Source organism: Choloepus didactylus, chromosome 17 (genome assembly GCF_015220235.1).
Source record: "Choloepus didactylus isolate mChoDid1 chromosome 17, mChoDid1.pri, whole genome shotgun sequence".
Lineage (NCBI taxonomy): Eukaryota > Metazoa > Chordata > Mammalia > Pilosa > Megalonychidae > Choloepus > Choloepus didactylus.
In genome coordinates, this window is record NC_051323.1 from 23,421,389 (window position 1) to 23,438,887 (window position 17,499).

The 17,499-nt window shown below is 38.5% G+C and overlaps 1 protein-coding gene across 1 annotated transcript in view; it reads left to right on the forward strand.

The window, feature by feature from the left end:
• Window positions 1–9,502, forward strand: part of CNRIP1 (cannabinoid receptor interacting protein 1) — a 34,129-nt gene extending 24,627 nt beyond the window's left edge. The window contains exon 3 of the mRNA XM_037807310.1: window positions 8,473–9,502. Within this exon, the coding sequence (XP_037663238.1) occupies window positions 8,473–8,637 (165 nt within the window). The 3' untranslated portion in view covers window positions 8,638–9,502. The remainder of the gene's footprint in view (window positions 1–8,472) is intronic.
• Window positions 9,503–17,499: the final 7,997 nt, after the last annotated feature.

Consider the following 17,499-nt stretch of genomic DNA (forward strand, 5'->3'; position numbering starts at 1 on the left):
TGAGGAGATAGTGGAGGAACATCGTGAAGAGCTTACATGAGGAGCTGCAGGAACTACAGAAGGACCAGCAACAAGAGGTGGCGGAAGAGATTTGTTCAGGTGAGGAGGAAATAAGGGAGAATATCCCCATTTCCTTGATAAAAGAAATGTGTGAAAAAATGGGCAGAAGTTCAAGACTTTGTGGAGAAGTACCATCTGGATAAAGCTCTGACAAGCAAGAAACGTGAATTTATTGAATGACCAAACAATTTCACATTCTCGAGGAATACTGAAAAGAAGACAGAAGAAGTGCTCATTGGATAAGTTTTTAATGAAGGTGAGAAAGAGTGTGGCAGAGCCTGTGGTGCAAGTTGAAGAAAGGCAGAAAAGAGAAAGAGCACCTGAAGTGCAAATGCCCGATGTTCTATTGGAGGGGATTCTCCTTCCAAGCAACACTCCATGTAACCTTTCTCCGCGGCTCTCCTCCCACCATCCCATTAGGCCATGGACTCTTCTCAGTACAGGTAAAGGGAAGGTTTTATTTTATTTAATCTAAGTATTTATTAATTTTTAGATTTATTTCTCATGTAAAATGATATACAACCATATCTTTTTACACGTTGCCTTAAAAATGTACATTGTCTAAGGAAAATGTTCAGAGATAGATTGTGGTGATGAACGCATAACTATGTTATCATACTGTGGACAGTGGATTGTATATCATGGATGATTGTATGGTGTGTGAATGTATTTCAATAAAACTGAATTTAATAAAAAAAAATGTACATTGTCTTTGTTTGGGGAATGCATTAAATTTATTTACGTTATTCCTTATGGGAAAAATTTGTTTGGTACTCATGGCGGGTACTCGTCACACCTCCCGGAACCAATTAACAATAAGTATTGAGGTACTACTGGTGATTTTAATGTGACTAATTCTCCTTTTATTCCCTCCAAGGAGTCTCCAGATACAGAATCTGTCTGGACATAATCATCATAATATTTGCCTTTTGTTGGCCGTCTTTGGTGGGAGAGTGGTGGGACTTTGGAGGATTAAGGCAGGAAAAGTATTATTATGAGGCGGAATGTGTGTGTGTGTGTGTGTGTGTGTGTGTGTGTGTGTAGGTGAGCAGAGCCTTTGGCACACACTTCCAAAGATAAAAGCCGGTCCTCTTGTCAACTTGGTCTGGTCTAACATTTGGCAAGATCCTTAATTACAAGGAATTCTTATGAACCAGTAAGAAGAAGCTAATCATAGGATGTGGGAAATAGAAAGATGAACAAAAGACATGAACAGGAAATTCACAAAAGAAATGGCCAATAAATATATGAAAATGGTTTGATTTCACTACTGGTCAAAAATACAAATAGACAACATAGGTAATGCAGTGCTAATTTTCACCTATAAAATTGGTGAAATGTTAAAAATTGTAATACCAATTGTTCAGTGCTAGTGTATTTCTTTGTGAAGTACAATAACCTTATAAACTGATATTGCATCCTTGTGAAATTCACTTAGTTTTAATAGCTCTTTAGTAGATTGCATGATATTTTTGGCATACATGGTTGTTTATCTGCCAATAGAGATAGTTTTACTTCTTCCTTTATAATCTGTGTGCCTTTTTTTCCCCCTCTTGCCTTAAGGCGCTGGCTAGGAACTCTGATACAATCTTGAATAGGAGTGGTAAGAGCAGACATCCTTGCCTTGTTCCCAGTCTTGAGGGTAAGGATTCAGTCTTTTACCATTAAGGAAGATGTTAATTGCAAGTTTTTTGTAGATGCCCTCAATCAGGTTGAAGAAATTTACTTCTATTCCTGGTTTTCTCAGTATTTTTGTCATGAATGCATGCAGATTTGTCAAATGCTTTTGGTGCATCTATTGATACAATTCTATGGTTTTTCTCCTTTATTTTGTTATTATGGTAAGTTAAACAGATCTTAAAGTTGAACCTTCCTTGAATTTCAGGATAAACCTCTCTTGATCATGATGTATTATCCTTATTATATATTGCTGAATTTGATTTGCTAATATTTTAAGCAAATGGAAAATTATAAGCAAATTTTGTGCATAAGTTCATGAGAGCTTTTTGTCTGTACTTTTCCTTCTCTTTGTCAGGTTTTAATATCCAGATATTGCTGGCTTCACAAAATGAACTGAGAAATGTTCCCTTCTCCTCCGTTGTCTAAGAGAATTAATGTAGAATTGGTATTTTTTCCCTTAAATGTTTCTATTTATCACTGAAGCAATTTGAGCCTGGAATTTTCTTTGTGGGAAGGTTTTTAACTACAAATTCAATAGCTTAAGTAGATTCAGGGCTATTGATAGTTTGTGTATTTCAAGGAATTTGTCCAATCATTTGAATTTATTGGCATAAGTTGTTCCTAATTTAAGGTCTGTCATATCTAGAGTGCTGTCCTCTCTTTAATTCTTGATACTGGTAATTTGTATTTTTTCTTCTTTTCTTGATCAATCTTGATATGGATTTACCAATTTTAATGAAATTGTCAAAGAACCATATTTTAGTTTCATTGATTTTTCTCTATAGTTTTTCCTTTTCTATTTATTGATTTCAGCTCTCTGTTTCCTTTCTTCTTTGTACCACTATACAATCGCTAGAATGGTTAAAATTAAAAGGATTGGCAATACCAAGTATTGCAGAGGATATGGACCAAATGAAACTCTTATATTGCTGGTGGGAATGTAAAAGTGTTGATTCACTTAGGAAAAGTTGACAGGTTTTATAAAGTGTAACATACCTTATAAGACGCAAAAAGTTTAGTCCTAATTTACCCAAGAGAAATGGAAAACATGTTTACTAAATAGTACAAGAATAGTGAAACATGAAATTCAGTGGGAATTGACAGATCACATGACACTAATAGTCACAGATGCTTCTGTCAATATAATAAACTGATTCCATGTTCCTACGTCAATGGGTTTCTGAGGGAGTTACTGTATTCTTGGTGTTGGGAGTTGAATTGTGACCCCCACAAAAGACACGTTCAAGTCTTAACTCACCTTCCTGTAGGTGAGAACCCATTTGTAAATAGAAACTTTAAAGATGTTATTATTGAAGTATGACTCATTTATGAATAAGATCTTCAGAGATCCTATTTAGATGAGGCCAAAGCGAATCAGGGTGGGCCTTATCCAGATGACTGAGAGTCTTCCTAAGCAAAGCAAATTCAGATGCAATCATTCAGATGAAACCAGAAGTCAGGAGAAGCCAGAAAATGCGGTAGATCACCATGTGACGAAGACAGAGATACAAGTCAAGGAACCTCAAGGATTGTAGCAAGCCAGCATTAGAACATTACAGACTCCAGAGGAAAGCATGACCCTGTCAAGTCCTTGATTTTGGACATCTAGCCTTCAAACCATGAGACAATACATTTTAGTTGTTTAAGCCAACCTGTGTGTGGTATTTGTTATAGCAACCCTGGCAAACTAAGACATTTGGTTAATTTCCCATATTTCCAGTGGAGGTGGGTGGCATGGTGAATGGAAAGTTCTCTGTACAGTTCAGGCCAACTGGTTATAGGACCACAGAAATTGTTTAAAACTCCCTGGCTTGCAGGTTCCTCATTTGTAACTGAGACCAACAAATTTATCAACTCTTAAGTGACTGAAGGATTTAATGTATTCTCTTCTACATTTGGTTGTAAAATGTCTTGCAACTTATAATAACACCATGGCAAGTAAAATATACAGGAATAGTAGAGTGTCCTAAAGAGCTTCCTTTATGGGGCAATCCATATATGTTCTCACTCATGGAGAAATTAAAAAAAAAAAAAACTGCCCAGTAACTCTAAGCCCTCTTGCTTATAGAAACAATTGGGTACAGTGACAATAGCTCCTAGCTAGGAATTAGAAGCCCTAGGTTCTTGTCCTGCTTCTGTCATTAGCTGGCGGGGTGGTTTAGACCTAGGGCAAGCCACTTAACCTCTTTTCTTCATCTATAAAACAAAACCAGTTACAAAGATCAAGGTCAAGGTGGATCAAGGTATCATGACATATCACGTTCAAGGTGGAATGACATGAAAGTATTAAGTAAAATAATGAATGCTATACAAATGCCCAGAATTTTACCTGTGTATAAATCCTATCATCCAGGGAGTCTGCCTGGGTGGATTTTCCACAGAAGGGACAGACGGGCTTGGAGTGAGTGGAGAGCCTGAGGGTTGCTTCTGTTCTTTGAGAAAAATGTCAGCTTTCCAAGACCCCATCTGTTCTTAGCCAAAATAGAAGAAATGCTGAGCTAGGTGATGAGAGGCCCAGAAAACAGAACTCCAAAATGAAAAAATAGGAAGAAGGCTAATAGGAAGTTAAAACAACTAAGGCACGGGAGAGAGGAAAATGTATGCATAGATAGCAGCAGTGATGTTTCCTTGAACATGACCTTAATAACATTAATAAAAGAGAAATAAAACTGCAATAGAAGCACCTGAACATCCATAGCCTTAACTGTCACTATTGCTTTTGGTTGTCAGCAGATGTCTATTCTGGTCTCCTGTGTTACTGAGATACTCTTAGATACTTTCTTAGTGTTAGGTTTATTCAGACTTAAGTGTAGCTCCTTAAGTTTTTTCTAAGAGCCTATGGTCATAACTGTCTTGTAGCACTTTTCTTTTAACAGCAAGCTTTTATAACTTTTTTTATTTCAAATAAGATCTCAGCATTGTTTCTCCCACTTACCTAGCATGGATTCAGACTGCTTTCCTCAGGAGATTAGCTGGTATTTTAAAAATATTTAATTTAATCCAATTGCAATTATAATGTGCAATGCACTGTGCTGGTTAATGATAATAATAATTAGTACTAAATTTTCCTAAAAAGTCTTGGTGCGTTATAAAGTAAGATTACAACCCTATTGTAACTAAAGCTATTTTATTACAATAGATGCATTCATAATAGAATTTATAGAAAACCTTGGGTTTCAGAACTGTGTATATTAATTTTTGAGGGATAATAGATTCATATGACCATTTACAAAAATTCTCTCTGATTATAAAAGTAATGTATATTTATTGCAGAAAATGTGAGTCGAAAAAGTAGAAAAACACCTAATCTCTTTATGTAGAAGCCCTGCTGTTGATGTTTTTTCATTTTCCTTTTTTCATATGTTTTATTTTACACACTGGAGTTCATAATATAGATTATTTTAATCTATCTCTTTCCTTTAACACTATCCTAAGCATTGTCTTTGATCATCAAAACCCTAATTTCCTTTTTAATGGCTATGTAAGTCCATCATATGGATTTGCTATCTTTTTTTTTTTTAGAATTAAAAATCCTTTTATTCACAGAATTAAAAACACTTTTATTCATTTCTTTTCCTTTCCATGAGGCAGAAAAAAATGGTGACCAGGAACAGGTAGAAGCAAGTTATTTCCCTAACTTATAATCATGATCTAGCCCCTCTACTCTGAACGCTATCTTTCTACATACATTATGCTTCTTTCTCTCTTTCTTCATCACTGAGAAAAGAGTCAGATAATTTTAGAACAGATTCTAAGGTTAAGTTGTATTAACTTCTGCAGGACTTCAATTCACTTACAGATGCTCATGAACATACCAAAAATGCCTATATGACTACACACTTATTTAAAGTTATTATGACTGGCATTCTTGGATCTTATGAATATAATGTGCCCATAAAATCTCACTCTTGGACTTTCTAAAATCGAAAAGATTCAGATGACCATATTTTTACAAACATTATATAAGAAAATATAATCTGAAAAGAAAACACGTTTTAAAATGGTAAAGTAATCTGGGGTCATACTGTCATTTCATTCACCAAAACATTTGATAAATGTCTTATTATGTGTCTGGGCTTGTTCTAAGTGTGTATGTGTGTTTGTGTGTGTCTGTTGGAAGAATACAGCAGCAAACAAGGAGTCCTTGCCCTCATAGAGCTTACATTCTAATAGGAAATGCTATCATTTTCATATTTCCTTCTAATGGTGGATGCTCAGATAGCTTCTGCTTATCTAGAAATTTTTGCTAAGTTTATAGAGGAATGGTATCTCAGTAAATTTTTGTATTTCTTTAATTACTGTTAACATTACATCTCAACATTTTTCAGATGTTAGCCATTTCTGTTTCTTTTTTATAAATGTTCCATTCTTTTATCTAAATGTTCTTAATAGTGCTTGCTAATTAATTTATATAATCTTTTATATAATGGTTATTAGCTATTTGATAATTTTGTTGTAAATATTTACATTGTAAGCATAACATTTTTTTCTGATTCCAAAAGCAACATTTGGTTATAAAGTTCTGAAAATACAAATAACTCCATAGAATAAAATAAAACTTGCATCAGTTTCCAATATTACCATATTTCATTTTATTTAACTGGATAAATACTACAAATTCTTGTAGGTATTCTGCTTAGTATATAAAACAATATAAAATAATAGAAAACCTTAATTAGATATTTTATACCTAAAATTGTTATAATAGTACTCTATTGTGTGATTTTTACCATAATTTATTAGTGCCTTAAAGATGGAATTTAGTTTTCAATTTTTCACTATAAACATTGTGATGTTCCTAAGGTAAATTATGAAAAGTGGAATTGCTGGAAATTGCTGAACCAAAGTGACTATATAGCTTTAACTTGATACAAAATATCCTTCTGAAAGGCTCTGTAACTCCGCAGTGTTTAGAATGCCTGTTTCCTGGTAGCTCATCAACAATGGGTATTTCTATTTCTTAATCGACTTTGAGGTATAGTTTACATATAATCAATGCACCCATTCTAAGTGTACAATCCAATAAGTTTTGGCAATTTAACCACCACCGCAATCAAGATAGATATAGAACATTTCCATCACCTCTAAAATTTCTCTCTTACTCATTTGCATCAATCCCTTCCTCCCACCTTAGGCCCTTGTTAACTACTGATAAGTTTTTTGTCAGTAACTTATCACTATATTCTATCACTATAACTTACATATATATTTATAGAATTTTATATAAACAGAATCATACAGTATATATTCTTGGGGGTCTAGATTTTTTTGCCCAGCCTGTCTTTGAGATCATTCTTGTTGTGGCCTGAATCAGTATTTTCCCTTTTATTGTTGAAAAATGCCATTTTCTTAATATACTAAAACTGTAGGCATTTAGATTGATTTCTCACTCTGGGACTATTGTGAATATGTCAGTTGTACACTTGTACAAGCTTTAGGCCATGACTTTGTCAAAAGAAGTACTTAGATTTCATACCTGGGATGGAGGTTTGTGGGCTTTAGTTCTATCACCCACTACTCCAAGTCAAGTAAATTTCCCAAAGCAAAGCCAAATCTTGTTTTGGGATCAAATTAGCAGGATGAGGCAATGGAGCAGAATATAATTTTGCAAGCATCTTGGAACGCTCTCTGGAAAGCACCTGATCCCCCTGCCTCCTCTAGCAGCCGCAATGCACAAGTCTCCTATTGCTCACTGCCCTCTCCCGCCTCAACGTCTTCTGGCTCATGACACATCTAGAGATGCTGCCAAGTCAGTCCTTGTCCCCTCCCATGACAGAGGAGGGTCATAGGAGAAAATAACGACAGGCCTCATGGGGTTTAATGCCAGATCCCCTAAATAGCTCCAGAAGGCAGTAGCAGGGTCAGGCTACCCCACAGTCCACTTGAGCATCTGCCCATGGCCTCTAGAGTATTCCGTGCCCTCTTCTCGGTGACAAGGAAATTGTGTGCTTATGGCTCAGAAGAATTCTGTGTAGAGATGTGCAGGGCTGACCTTCTGGAAGTAGAATGCAAACTTCTTGAGAGCAAGAATCATGCCTTAGACAGATTTTTGTATGTGCATGTTATATAGTATGTACTCAAATATGCTTTTGGGTAATGTAAAATCTAAACCTGAGACATGGGGCATGGACTCCTGGCTTAAAAATACTCAGTAAGATTTGAAAGTTGCAGTAGGGTCTTTAACAATCAGATGCTCCCAATAAAATATTTTTGGTTATCAAGTATTTTTCCCTGGGATTGTGATGAATGGCGGAGGGATAATTATATCTTATGTTATCTCGTGTATGTTACTTTGTACATCTGTCTTTTAAGGTGGGGGCCAATAGACAGTTAATAAGCCTTATTCCCTCTTCCCAGTTGCCCTTTTTGTGGCAGGGGCCACTTTAGAGCAAGCTCTAAAATTCTGAGATCCTAAAAGAGTTTTCAGAAAATTAAACTTGGAAAACATAAATCTAGGGAGTTATTCTTTTATCAAAGACATTCTGATAGCAAACAGCACTTGTGCAATGGGAATAAGGTTTTATAGAGAAAAAATGCTTTACAGACAGCTTTTCAGGAAAATACCTCCCAAATAAAGGAAGATAGGCCTTTACTTCAATGCATTAAGCTTTGCAGACCTAAAGAGTCAAACACAGGCTTGATTTATACACAAACCTCTTTCTCTAACATTAGTTCTTGTCTGTTGCTCTTGGCAGAATGAAGTTTTTATTGGGCTTGTTTCTTTTCTCACAGTTCATTGACATTGGGACCTTCGAGACGGTGTGGCAAGTCAAGTTCTACAACTACCACAAGCGAGATCACTGCCAGTGGGGCAGCCCCTTCTCTGTCATTGAGTATGAATGCAAACCCAACGAGACCCGCAGTCTCATGTGGGTGAACAACGAGTCCTTCTGCTGAGGATGCTTCTCTCTGATGTTGCTGGAAAGTCTCTTCTGAAACCTACTTACTAGATAAACCAGCACAAGCCTCAACCAAGGCAGGCCACGCCGTTGCGGTTTCCTCCACGGTCCTGACGAGCTACCGGCCCCGATTACTTTGAAAGTGTAATTCCCCTCTGCTGCAATGTCCCCGACATAAAAGGGCATGGTGCATTATCCCTGAGAAGATTCTTTTCTGTGTTTTGTGTTGGTGTTCCCACATCCAGTTGTTTTCGGTCATGCTATCCACCACTTATGGCTGGAGTCAGTGGAAGTGCGGGTACGTCCTAAGGGTGATGGTGCCACTGAGTGACCGTGGTGTTTTGTTCCCAAGTTGAGTGATTCCCCCCCACCTTTGTTAAATGTTAAATAAAAACACAGTGATGTGGTGGGTTATCCCCTGTGTAATACGGTAACGTGTACCTTGCAATGTTTTCCAACTTTTAAAGCAGTTTTTATGAAGATATGAAGATGTAATACAAACAGCAGTGAATGGGACTCAAATGGTGTGCTTCCTAGAAACAGCTCTGCTTTTTCTGGAGGGATGATGACAAAATAAAAGGACAGATATTTAAGTATGTATAAAATATTTCAATATTTCACTCTTTCACGTGACTTAAGGGATTGTGCTTATGGTCTAGTTGAAATGGGGAAAAGCACTGTTGTTGTTAAAACAAACAAGTTGGCAGGAGTTATAGAGTTTCCCCTTTGGCAGGCTACCATCGCATTCAAACATGCATACTGATGGCATCCCCACATTCCCCTTCACTTGAACTTTGTAAAACTGTGTATGGAGCTGTAATCAGCTTTTGATATTTCTTAATAAAGGCATTGAATAGCCTGTCCTGACTTGCATGTTGATTTGGGCAACAGATTTCTAGCAGGCAGATGTCTGCTCTGGGCCAGCTCCATCTCAGATCTCTTTTCCTACCCTGCAGGGTGAAGGGGATGTTCCCGGATTAGAATTAGCACATCAGTTCACAGATTACCTCTGTTTCACAGAAGGGCTCCAGCCAGGTTCAACAAGGGCAAGCACAGGCCTCGGGCACCAAGTAGGGAATCAAAAAAATGCTTGTCACTCCCCTCTCTCCATTCCTCACTCCCCATCAGCCAGCTACAGGGCTGAGCAGCGGAGGACGTGGCACTGTCCACGGCAGGTAACCAGGGCGGAGACTTCCTTGCTTGCTCCCAGGGCATTACAAGATACCTGGCACAAAGCCCATACTTTATACTGTTTGGGGATGAATTCCCTAAGAAGAAAGAAAACTTCCTCCTGAAAAGTTACTCCCTACTTTGCAACAATATTGTGATATTCACTTGGGCAGCACAAATCCTCTGGTGTTATAAAAAGTTCGTAAGAAATTGTTGACTTGGGTTGGTTTGTTTTTGTTACCCGTAAGCCCTTCTGTGAGAATATGCAAGATTAATGGGAGTATTTTGGAGTCAGTGAATTATAGAATTGAATTTGGAAGGCAGGCAAGCAAAACCCTTTCCACCCCTAGGTGCTTTACCTGTAATGAGGCTGCACTGCCAGCAGGGAACAGCAGTGCTTTGACTTTGGACTAATCATAATTGGGGCTAAAGCATTATGTGTCTCATTTACTCCGTTTTTCAAAAATAATAGTCTGTTACAACTGCTAAATAGGAGCAAACCCATTCCTAGAAACTGTTTTAAAAACCAATGCTCAATTATTTACATGGACATTGAGATATATAAAACAGTGGATTTGCTGCAGGCGGAGGCTTATGTTTTCTTCCAGAATAGAAATGCAGAGTAATTAGAAGGTGGAAAAATGTGAAGACTGTATATTTTAAGATTTTTCTCTGTCTAAGCATTTGATTAGTAAATGTTTTCATTTGTGAGACAAAAGGTTTCAAGCCAGTGACTCATCTACCAGAGCTTTAGAATTTGTTTTGAAGGGTGGAAATAATATCATATGGCTTTTTGCAATATTCCAATATTGTTTTGCAAACAAGGTGCTTGATTTTCAAGTTTAAAATGATTCATATCAGGGCAGGGGGAATTTGGCCTGGTGTAACTGGGCACACACACTCCCACCGAGAAGGGGGAAGACGAGCCCTGGATAAGAAGCTAGAGCATGAGTCCCAATAAGTGTTGGTTGTGCCTAAGTGGTCACTTAACCTTTCTATCTCTATATATAAAATCCCCCTCTCTCATGGAGCTGGAGTTGAGGTTGAAGCAAGAGAGGTGGAGAGGAGACGAGGTAAACAGGAAATCTTAACAGCTAATCTGCCATGTTAAGTGATCTCTCCTGGCATAAATTGTTCTTCTTATGATTGGAATCAAGCCCAGTCTCTGGCTACTTCTTGCATAGCTCTCTTCCTACTCCAAAATTTGAGTGCTCAGCTATATCAAGCTGCTGAGTTGTAACTTTGCCCCTCAGCCATCTGGAAGGGCTATTTTTATACAAGTTGTAGCCACGTCTCTCTACTTCTAAGCATCAGATGGCTACCCAGAAGCTTGAGGAACTAGGCCATCCTTCTAATTATGATGATGACTAAAACACTTTTGAACAGGTGGAAGAGTAGAAATGCCTTGAATTTATATTTTGTGACACCTCACTTATTGAGAAGTTGTTTAGCCAGCATCTAAACTATCTGGATCACAGTTGAGAACAGAAAACATGCCAAAAAATAAAGAACCCTGTCACAGATGGCACAAAGTCCATTCACTAAAGGCTTGGGTCTTCTCTCAAGGCTTCATGACTCCTATTTTAGACACACTTCTAACATGTGGGGTGGTCCAAACTCTGGCCCTTTGGAAATTGAAAGCAGAAGAATTAGAAGAAAGAGTGCAATTTGTAGAGAGGTGGGTATACCGAAGATCCATTTTTCTTCCACATTGAAGGAGAACAAATTAAAAATGTAAAACACAGTTACAGTAAGTAAAAAAATATAATAGGACATACACTGTAGGGGCATAATCCTGTACTATCCACAGTAGTTTCTGAGAATAGCAAATAAAAATTGATATATATAATGATGTTCCTGAGGTATTTAGGAAGATGATCCATAATGGATCATCATTGCTCGGTGTTAAAGAGTTTAGATTCTGGAGCCAAAATGTCTCCATTCAAAACCTAGTTCAGCCACTTACTAGCTGTGTGAACTGAGGCTAGTTACTTAAAATTTCTGTGTCTCAATTTTCTTATTTGGAAGTGGAGACAATAATACAGAGTTCTTGTGCATATTAAATAAGTTAAAGTATGTAAAACATTTAGAACAGTGGCACATAGCACATTATTATTTGGAACATTTTGTTTAAAAAGACAGAATGGGTAAAAATCATCTTTAAAAAAAGTATTAGACATGGTAAGAGAAAAACCAAAAGCCCTCCAATGAATAAAAGTCATCTTTCTAGGATATTCCATGTATGTATTTGAAATAATGGCCAAAGATTATGCTCTATTTTTATATTTTAAAAATGTAGAAATAATATTTTCAATTATTTAAAAATAAATGGTTTGAAGCAATATATTTTGAGATGTGCTAGGAAAAGATTGTTTTCTTCCCCAAATAAGGCTTCATAAAGACTCTTTAAAAAGACCCAGTTTTGAATAATATTCTAACATCAGGACAGAATTAGAGAACTTAAGTTCTGGTAAAGGTCAAGAATGATTTTGAAAGTTCTACTGTTCTCTCTCTTAATCCTCAAAGCAACTAGTAAAACAGGCAGTCCATGCCACATTGACATTTTACAGATAAAAAATAAGTCTCAGAGGTTGAAAAATAAGGCTTAAGTCTATAAGAAACCACTCAATTTTCTTGTTTATGAAATGGTGATAATAATATTGAAAGAATTACATAAAAATCACATGTAAAACTCTTTCTTTTTCTTCTCTCCATCGCACATCACCTTCTCCTGACAAACACATCTCATTGAAAATGATGTCTTTATGTGCTTCTACACCTGCAATGTTTGGAGGTGTTGCAGTCATGTAATTGTGTGCAGCCTGGTAGATTATTTGCTTTTCCCAAAGGTTAGAAGTCACTGGACAAATTAAAAATATATGTAAGACTTAAAAATTGTTGCCAATAAACAGAAGTATTCAGATTCTAGAAACTTATTTACCTCTAGTACTCTATGCAGCCAATTACCTGAAGATCTCTTCTGTTTGGAGTCCTGTTTACTACTTTCTTAGCAGTAATCCCAACAGGCACTCTAGACTCTGTCCACCGTGAATTTCTTACTCTCCTTCAGATATATGAAGCCTGAACAACTTCCTTGCCACTGCACAGCCTGTACCCTCTGCTTGGAACGCTCTCCATTTTCTACCTAGCAAATGCCTTCCAGGGCCAGCTCAAATGTCATCTCAGCTGTGAAACCTTCCCTTGCGCCTCGAAAATGTTGAATCAAGAACAACTCTGAAATATTGTTTACTCAAATATTTTATTTTATCAACCCATTTCTGAAAAGTTTCACCAGCTTCCATTTAACTTCTGCCTTTCTTAAGTTCTCTGGACAGCTTCCATGTATTCTTATTGACTCAGTGAAAATGAGCTGACAATAAAAAGGTGATGAGATTCTAGAAAGAGCTGGCTGGCTGACTGGCTGGCTGAAAAAAACAGTGAGTGAAGTCTGGATACATTAGCTGATAGCAAGTTAATTCTCCTGTCCTCCTTAAGAAGACAAAGAAGGAAAGTGGATGAGAAAGAAAAATTTTCTGATTTCCCTTACTGACATTGCTTCAAGAGAACTTGTAAATTACTTTGCCAGTTGAAAAAATTTATGTAATTTGCCTTTTCAAGTTAGTAAAATTCATGACAATGGTACTAAGCTGTGTAGTTCTTTTAAGGAGTCTATGAAGTTGTTTATTCGTGTCAGGGAAATCATTTGTGCTGCCCCTCAAATGTTCTCAGTCCTCCCCACTCCAGGCACACAATGGGACTGGACTTCCTGGCCCCTTGTAGTGGAACAGAACCATGTATGAGCTGCTCAGGCCACTGAGTTGTGAGCAGAAGAGGCCTACGTCACTTCTCGGCTGAGGCCTCCAACCCTGTGCAATACCCAGCAAAGCTCTCTTTCCCTTTGCCATGGCAACCAGCCACTTCCAAGGTTATCCATCAGTCTGGGTCCCATAGTGAGATGTGGAGCAGAGCCTTACCCGACCTTTGATGGACCTGTAGCATAAGTGAAAAATAAACTTTTTCCAATAGATTAGGCCATCAATTTTCTCTTGTGATCTTAAAAAAACAAGAAAAATTCTGATGGAATTGTTTTGGGTTGGAGTCTATTTGAAGGAAGAGGAATGGATTAGATGGGGAAAGGAAAGGCAAAATTAACATTCATTGAGTGTTTGTGGTATGGCAGACCTTTTATATATTCCATCTCATTAAACTCTCCAAATGAACCTATACAGTATATATGATTTCCATTGTGAAAATGAGGATTTTTAAGCTCAGAGAGGTTAGGCTGCCTACCCAAGGCCACACTCCAAGTCCAAGTGGAAGAGGAAGAATGAAAACCCACATCAATTTGACTCCAACGTTCTTACCCTTCTCCAGAAGTCTAAAAACCCTTGGTCTCTGACAGCCCCAGATGCTGAGGCTTCTCTCCCACTGAAATGACCGTACCCAGAGAAGGCACAGCCTATGAGGTCACAGTGGTGTTAGTGGCAACCTCCCTGATGCTTGAAGCAGAATTTGAAATGTCAAAATTATTTGACAAGAATATTGTTGAGATGTTCAGGAAAAGCTCAACAAACCCACTCCACATGGGGCTCTGTGAATTTCCCAAAGCTTAAAGAGCTGTTTTTTTCTTTTGCTTATATCAGAGAGTCACTTTCTCTGGCAAAAATATATTTTAAAGTATTAATATTATTTGTTCTTTCAGCTCAAAACCCAGTTGGAACCTTGATCTCCTTACAATTTAGTCTTCAGGATTGTTTTATTATGGAGTAGATTCATACGTAAATGTGTGAGTTGGGTGTTTATTTTCCCCAAATCTAGATTATTATATCTTGAAATTTAAATAAATATGGCCACGTAGAGAGTTTATTTTCAGAAATTTCATGGCTGCAGCCTAATGAATTCAGATTCTTATTAGCTTATACTCAAAAGAATGGGTATAAGAGATATAATTTTAAATCACCAGGTTCCCACTCAGGAAGAAGACATATTTCCTGAGCGAGGTAGCACTTGCTTGCCTGCCTAGGGGACAGCAGCTCAGAAAAACTCGCCTGAGGAGACAGTCGAAGAAACCAGGTAGGGCTTGGGATCATGGGAAGGTGTCCTCACTCTGTAGAAGTAACCCTGAATTACAAATTCCTTCAAATAATTGCACAAGACTGCTTTTCTTAACTTTTCTATAGAGTTTAACCACCTTCCCCTGATGATTTGTATGAGATTAAGGCCTTAAAGTAAAACTCGGAGATACTCAAAGGGGCAGCATGAGAAAGTTGTTGGGTGACAGAACTGTTCCATATGCTGATTCAGGTGGTGATTGCATGAATCTACACATGTTAAAACTCATAGAACTGTGCACACACACACACAGTTAATTTTACTGTATGTTAAAGAAAACAACCTGGAGACACTAATACAAAGTGGCCTATGAGGCAAAAAAATCTATCAATCAGAGTCTGACCATTTCACTGAGCACTCAGCAGTCCACTGAACAGACTTCTCAAAGGGTGGCTGCCATCGTGGGTCCCTCCTTTTCCCAAGATTGTAAATCTTTTCTGCAAAGTTGACAAGAGTCAAATTTCCTCACAAACCATCCGAGAAGAGCTCAATTTCTCTCAGATGGTTTGCTTTGCATACGTATGTGTGCATATCTTGCTTTGGTCCTGTAGTGTTGTCTTCATCATGGCTGAAGTTATGATGCTGAAAAGTGGGGATGCTAAGGAGACTGCGATTACAAAGGCAGAACCTAGGAAACAGGGAAATCAGACAAACACCCAAATCAGAATCAGACTATCTGAGGACAAATAGAAGAAATCAGAGTCTGCAGGAATATTCAAGATTAAGAGCTGACAGGTGTTTCACCAGAGGCAGGTGTCAAAGAAATGAGGAGTCAGGAGTGAGCCCAGGCAGACCCAAGGGACTCAGGCTGGAGCTTCTGCACCTTGGGGAGAACCAGTGTCTGCACCCAGTGGGCATCTGCTGCCTAACATTTCTGCTTTCTGAAGCAGAGCCTAATGCGTGTTGACCATTGTCTCTGCAAGATCCCATAGATTAGTTATATGGAGTCTGCTTTGACCAATGTGGTCCCTGGCAGTTCCACCTTGTCTAGGATCTGTGAATCTTTCTGGAGCTTCTCTATCTTGGGAGGGAACTTGTCTAAGCAGAACTGAAGGCAGGGGTGGGAGCCACCTGCTGAAGACAACACTGAGCATTTGGCAGGGTGGGTGGGGAAAAGGAGACAGAGCAGAGGGAAGGGGGTTGGGAATTTTCCCACCCTCTCCCCTCCCGCCTGCATCTGGTGCTCCAGGAGCTGCTCTTGAGCAATGCCTCTCTAAGGAGTTGGCGTGAACTTGCTGCTTGTTCCTCCCTCAGGGAATAAGGGAAGAACAGCCTTAAAGCTGCTAAAATGCTTGGAGAACATCCAAAGAGAAGCTTGACACAAACGCAACATATTAATGAAAACAGCTTGGGCCTGGCTAAATAGTGACTGTTCCAACAAAACAAACATATGGGAGTTGACGACAGTTGTCCTGAAAAAGAAACAGTCCAGGCCTTGTAGATGGAGGCCTTCTTTACGGTCTTCAGGGAATTCAGTTCACTGTGTTTTTACTCAAATTTAGACCTGTATCTGTTTATTCTCAGGAGTCTGAGAACAACCACTTCAAGGGATCTCTTATGGGCATAAGCATGTTCTTCAGTGTATACTGTTTTGAGGAAGAAATGCTGTTTGCTTTTTTCGGATCATATGCTTTGCATTCTAGGAGAGGGCTTCTCACAGACCATCAGAAGTATCTGGGGTGCTTGCTAAAATATGGATTCCTGAGCTCCATTTTTTCAAACCTGCTGAATCAGATGGCCTCTCTGAGAGTAAATCCAGCAGCATCTGCATTTTAATAAGCCCTTTAGTTATTCTTATCACATTAAAGTTTGGAAACCACTGCCCCAGATTTTTTTTATTTACTATGTTCATTCTCTTTAATGTTCACTTACTCATTCTACATATTCATGTGCCAGGCACTCTGTGGAGCTGCAGATGGTAATGGGGATACAACAATAAGCATTCAAATTGCTCAGGGCCAAACAATTGATAGTGTGGTGAGTGCCATATTAGAAGGGGATTTAAAATACATGAAAGCACAGAGGAGGAGCCTGTGGGAGTTGGAGGCAGCTTCAAAGGTGATATTTCAGCTGTGTGTTGCAGAATGAGTGGAAGATAATCAGGAGGACAAGAGGGACATCACATTTCAGGCATAGGAACTGGTAACTGCAAGGTATTGGACTGTATGAAGACATAGGATCCACTTGGGAAGAAGGGATTCTGGGTGGCTGAAGCCTAGGGAATAGCGTAGGAGGAAAGACTCATCGGTTGGGGACCAGAATATAATGGGGCCTTGCTTTGCTCTATAGAAAAGGGGAGCAAGAGAAATTGTTTAAACATAAAATGTCAGAATAACACAACCCTGGTGGCAGTGCGGAGGCAGGGAGATGAGAACAGAAACTTCTGCAGCAGTGAGGGACAAGGAGGCTAAACCTGGACGATGGCAGTGAGGGCAGAGAGGTCTGCCTGGGAGAGAGAGATGGGCCTGGGGTGGAGTTATGGGTCTAGGAGAAGGCAGGAGAGAAGAAGGAGGCATGGAGGCAGATCCTGGATTTCTAGCTCAACCACTGGGCAGATAGGCAGGGAGCTATTGCTCAG